At 38.2% G+C, this 5484-nt stretch overlaps 1 protein-coding gene across 1 annotated transcript; it reads left to right on the top strand.

Moving 5' to 3' along the window:
• Positions 1–2366: 2366 nt before the first annotated feature.
• Positions 2367–5042, top strand: LOC139738005 (uncharacterized). Its single transcript, XM_071648671.1, has 2 exons — positions 2367–2418; positions 3676–5042. The coding sequence occupies exons 1-2, from the start codon at positions 2367–2369 to the stop codon at positions 5040–5042; spliced, it is 1419 nt and encodes a 472-aa protein (XP_071504772.1).
• Positions 5043–5484: the final 442 nt, after the last annotated feature.

Raw genomic sequence — 5484 nt, 5'->3', positions numbered from 1 at the left:
TATTCCTGAATACCCCCCTCGTCAAACAGATGAATATCATTTCCCCTTACTCGAACTCTTTTTTTTTGTTTTTACAAAATCTACATTTATTTACAGTGCCCCAAAATTATAGAATTCCCTCGAAAAAAAAAATATTAAAGATTCTACTAGTTTGAAATCATTTTCTAGTAATCTAAAAAAAATATATCTTATTAGTTTATGTGTACCTCATGATTAGTTCACCTGATGTGGAATTGTTGTTGTTTTTCTCTTGTTTTTCTTCGCCCTGCATCGAGAATATACCGACCTGCCCTTCGCTCTCTATACCCCCCCCCCCCATCCCTACTCTTCTCTGTGTGTGTATGTATGTGTGTGCGTGTACAGTACTTCAAGTATACATTTTTCATTACATCGATGGTAACATTAGGCATACACATGCACACACACACACACACGCACACAAATACATACACACAGAGGAGTATAAATATAGAAAAGTATAGTAAAGAGTATAAATGTATTGCAGTAATGTAACGTGAATAATTGAGGGGACTGCACTATACAAGTTCGCTTTTTTCGCAGCCCCTCAATTTTCATTTCCATCACGTCCTTATTTATGAAACAAGAGTTATTATAAGTTACAAGAATATACGATCATTCTGAAGTTTGTATCATCTATGTATATTGTTTAGAAATGAAAATAAAACATGAATGAATAAATGAATGAATGCATCTTATTCTGTGAATTTTTTTTTTTTCAGGTCATGTCTTGCCTTTCCCCTGTCCGTTTCCACTCCATAATAATAACTAAACATCCTACCTTCAACTTCTGAATTCGCCCTGCTCTTCTTGAAGTCCATCACAACATTAAAACAGGCAAGGCAAACATAACATGTAGCAGGAATATATGTCCAAAGAGGGATGTAAATTAGGAACTTCGGGCCCCATGCGTCGTCTGCGATTATGACAGAAGTTATAAAAAACGCGAGGAAAAAGGCGGCGATTGCGAACCGATAGAGGGCGTACAGGCAGAAAGGTATTTTTGGCTGAAAGAGAAAAAGATGAGCAGTTTGATAACTGACAATGTGTATTAAAAAAAAAGGCGTTGAAATGATGTTGTACTAAACTGTTCATCACGGAATGTCAAACAAATTCTAGACTATGAAATTCAACAAAATTCAATCACTGAGGAGGTTGACAAAAATTGACAATTGGTAATTTTTAAGATCGGTGTTACTTGTTAGTATAACTACCATCTCAGCACTATCCCTGGCAATAATTCCAAACTTGAAATCCGTAAGTGTGTTATCTCAAATGAATGACGTGATTCAGGCAGTTTATACGGAGAGAATATGAGCAACAGGGACTCTCGAACATATCATTCACGCATGACGATGACATAATCCGAGTTGATTTAAATACAAACACGTTTAAATGCTTCCTCCGTCTGTACTCAAGATTTAAAAACAGCATGAATCTGTGAATTATAAATTATGTTCGTAGGATTTAAGGGGAACTTCTTTTCACACAAAGATCTATAAATGATATACCTTAAACAAGTTACAATAAAATAGGGCGCTCACTTTCAAAATCTTAGAAGAAATCCCATCCGGACTAATTGAAATGCTTTCTCTGAAATTCCTTATTTCATAGGTGGCTTTGTTTCTTAGTTTCTTGTACATATTCATAGTATCATTTTCTTTCGTTTTCTTTGATCAGATTAATAATTTCCGAAGTCATCCAAGGAGAATACTATACTTTTAATTTTCCTGGATTTAACAGGCATTAATAAATTAACAATTTCCATAAGATAATCTTCCAATACTTTGACACCCTCATTCTTCCAAAAAAAAAAAATAAATAAATAAATAAATAAATAAAAACATAAATAAAATAAGATAAAAAAATGACAAATAAATAAATGAAAATAAAGTATTCCCAATGTTGGTTTTGTAAAACATCACAAAAAAGCTACTATGTCAACGTCTTTAAAATGTTTATAGCTTAATACACGAGGCTGGTGTGGAGAGTGAGTAGACGGTGATCCCCAAATAATGAAATTCATGGAATGACATCCAATGATTTCACTTCCATCAGAAACGGTAATTCAATCCAAATTTTTGAACAGGTAAGTACACACATACGCGTACTCTCGTCTACGTCTATAGACCGATTCAAGCGACTGTTCATGGAAGTGCGCCCTCTTAAGGCGACGCCATTACTGGGGGCCAACAGGCCGGCCGCGCCGGGCCGGTCATGAGTCAGCTAAACGCAGGCTGCGATCGACGCGTCTGGCATAACTGTGTTTCTTCGCTCGCTTCTACCAATAGTATTACGCGAAATTCTCGAAATTTAAACCCTCTAGAAAATAGCAACTCACACCGAGTATGAGCGAATGGGTAGACGACGTTCGGCTATGGCCAAAACTTGAATTTCAAGGTAAATATCGATATATACGATCTGCGAGTACTTGTATTTCTATGGCGATGACTATAGGCTAGAATATTCGCAAGTATATCTCCCATATATTTGAGCTTACACGCATACTAGTATATTAGTGGGAGCATATGATAAAGAAACTAACTGATAATGCATTTTTGGCTTGTAAAACTCATGCTTTATTGTCCAAAACATGCTTTATCAGTTTGTTTCTCCCTTTCTTCGTGGAGCCAGTGCGTAAAATCTCGACATCTTTGGAAGCATACGCGCAAATATAATCGCATGTGTGGGGGCACTGTGGCGTAGTGGATAAGACTCCCGACTCTCGATCCGAGGACCCGAGTTCAATTCCCGTCCATGGACAAGATGTTTTTACCCATCATCCCACGAGTAATAATGACAACAGGATCCTCTGGTACATTAATGGAAACACTGAAGAGGCTTCCTTGGGCCATGGCTAGATAAGACATTGTTATGATTATCACAGCGTATTATAACTATTATCATAGTTTATTTCCGCATTTGTGTAAGAATATAAAAACCACAGGAGAGAGGCGGACGCTTTACGAGTGAGCCTAGGATGTTGAAAAGTTAATTGATATAATGAAATACAGATATTGGATCTGAATCTTTAATAGGCTAGGTAAGACTGAGCCTTAAACTCTAAATCTGAATTTGTATTTTTGATATTGATACTTAAACTGTGGATGGTGGCAAGTTTTCACCGCATTTTTTTTTTTAAGTTTAGCTTGAAAATCACTGTAGCACGATACCAGGCTTGTAAGTTTTGCTTACTTACATCAGACAACGCACATTCATTTTACAGTTTAGATATACAGTGTATTTCGTTTATCCTTGCCTTTAGTTAGCAAAAAAAAAATAAAAATTAAAAAAATGATATATCCCGCTGGCCTAAGTAAAGGCTATAAAAGTGAATGAGCGCTCCAATTGATAACGCATGCTAAATGGCTAATGTAATGGTGAATCTACTTAACGCAACTTGAACTGAAACATGTCTGCAGGCTGCAAAAAATGTATTGTTGTTATAAGTTAAGTTGTGTACAACAAAACGCAGTGAATTAATAAAACATTTGATATCAACTTTTCTTCTGAAAAGTGCAACACATTTGTGAAAAAAATACAGTACACTATATGGTAGCCTAAGTGTATTACTTTTTAAAAATGATTGTTTTAAAGGTATAAATTAGATACAACTTTATGTAACTATCAAAGTCTCTTCTTTTTTGCATTCAATAGATATCTACGAGTATTTTGTCAATGCTCCCTCCTGTGACAATCAGCCCAACAGAAATTTTAGGAGCATCAGCGAGGGAATGAACTACCTCCACTCAGGATGGGTAGGTGTGGTGAAACACAAGATATCTGGTGACAACATTATTCTGAAGGGCCAAGTGCGTTTCTCTCAGGCTATCAATAGCTACCACCATGTAGAGTTGACTGTCAACAAGGAGGACAACTCAATTATCACTGTTAAGTGCGACTGCATCGCGTCCGAAGGAAAATGTTGCAGTCATTCGGCAGGGCTCGCATTTAAGATAAATGCCGCCAACAAAAAGGGGTACATAGGCATCGCATGCACAGATGCGTCATGTGTATGGAACAGGTGCACGCAAGAAAACGTCGTGCCAGATACAGTGGAAAACATTCGGTGCAACAGAAACAGCTCGATGGCAAGCAATGTCGTATCTTTCAGCACAGATGATCAAGTCACTGAACACCTCAAGCAGCCACACATGCAGGCACTTGCATCAATTCCTGGTACAATTCTCAACCACCTGTTAACAGCGAAACCAAAACCCAAATCGGACCAGCAGCCAGCCGACGGAACTGCCAGCCATGGACTTCACAACACAGAATGGGAATGTGGTCCATGCAAGAAAGTATACGAGGATTATGTCCAAATTTCGCAGGCTCAAGCAGATACACTGTCGGAACAGACAATGAACCAGAATTCTGCTCTCTGGACCTCTCAGCGTAAGCTGAGGATTACAAGCAGTTGTGCTGCTAGCGTCCCACGTCATGGCACAAATCCGACCAAATGGATCAAAAATCACATGGACCCTACCTTTACGGGAAATGCAGCAACAAGGTACGGTCAAGATCACGAAGGAATCGCAAGGACCCAATTTGAGAGAGAGAGCAACACAAAGGTGCAGACAACGGGATTAATTGTGCGACCCGACAAGAGCTGGCTTGGTGCCAGTTTGGATGGCATCATTGACGACGAAACTATTCTTGAAATCAAATGCCCAACCGAGCAAAAACTTGCAAAGTACAAGTCACTGCAAGGACTCATTGAAAGTGGAACATATGATGTCAGGACCACGGAGGATGCAGAGTACTATCTTCGACGGACAACCGCAGCAAGTGGATACTACATGCAGGTACAGGTTGCCATGTACTGCTCAAGGAGGTCCAAGTGCAAATTCATGGTGTGGTCACCAACAGAATGTGTCCGGGGGGTTATTGCCGATGTCAAATTTGATGATGAGTGGTTCAAGGAACAGCTTTCCCGGCTTCAGACATTTTATTTCAATTCCCTGCTGCCGGCTATCACGGATCGCATCAACTCACACGAACTACAAATAGTGAAACCGCGTTAAAGCCCTTGAATACTCAGTACTAGCAGAGTAAGTTGTCAACGAAGTACATACGCCGTACACGTTTGAGATGAATCTAAAAGAAAATGAAGGAAATAAATGTTGTGGTCATACAGTTCATCGTAATACATTGTACTAAGTCTGCTCTTCATAACATTTACATTTACATTGGAAAAATCGATACAATGTATGAAGATTTTTGACAAAGTACATCTTTAGTCCGGAGAAAATCAATTCTTTAAAATTTCATTAGTATCCTTTAATGAAATAACTTATTTTGATACAAGAATAACAAGAAATTAATCGCCTTGATCAATTAGTTAGTTTTGCATATTGTAAGCACTTGTTTTGTTTCTTTTTGTTCATTGTGGCTGAATTTGGTGTATGACTTAAAGATGCTGTCAATTAGCACAGCTACAAGTACTTAAAAAGAAGTGTTATGTGG

Source organism: Diadema antillarum, unplaced genomic scaffold (genome assembly GCF_040938485.1).
Source record: "Diadema antillarum isolate AM-2024a unplaced genomic scaffold, OU_Dant_1.0 seq00000718_RagTag, whole genome shotgun sequence".
Lineage (NCBI taxonomy): Eukaryota > Metazoa > Echinodermata > Echinoidea > Diadematoida > Diadematidae > Diadema > Diadema antillarum.
This window is presented reverse-complemented; position numbering and strand designations above follow the sequence as displayed.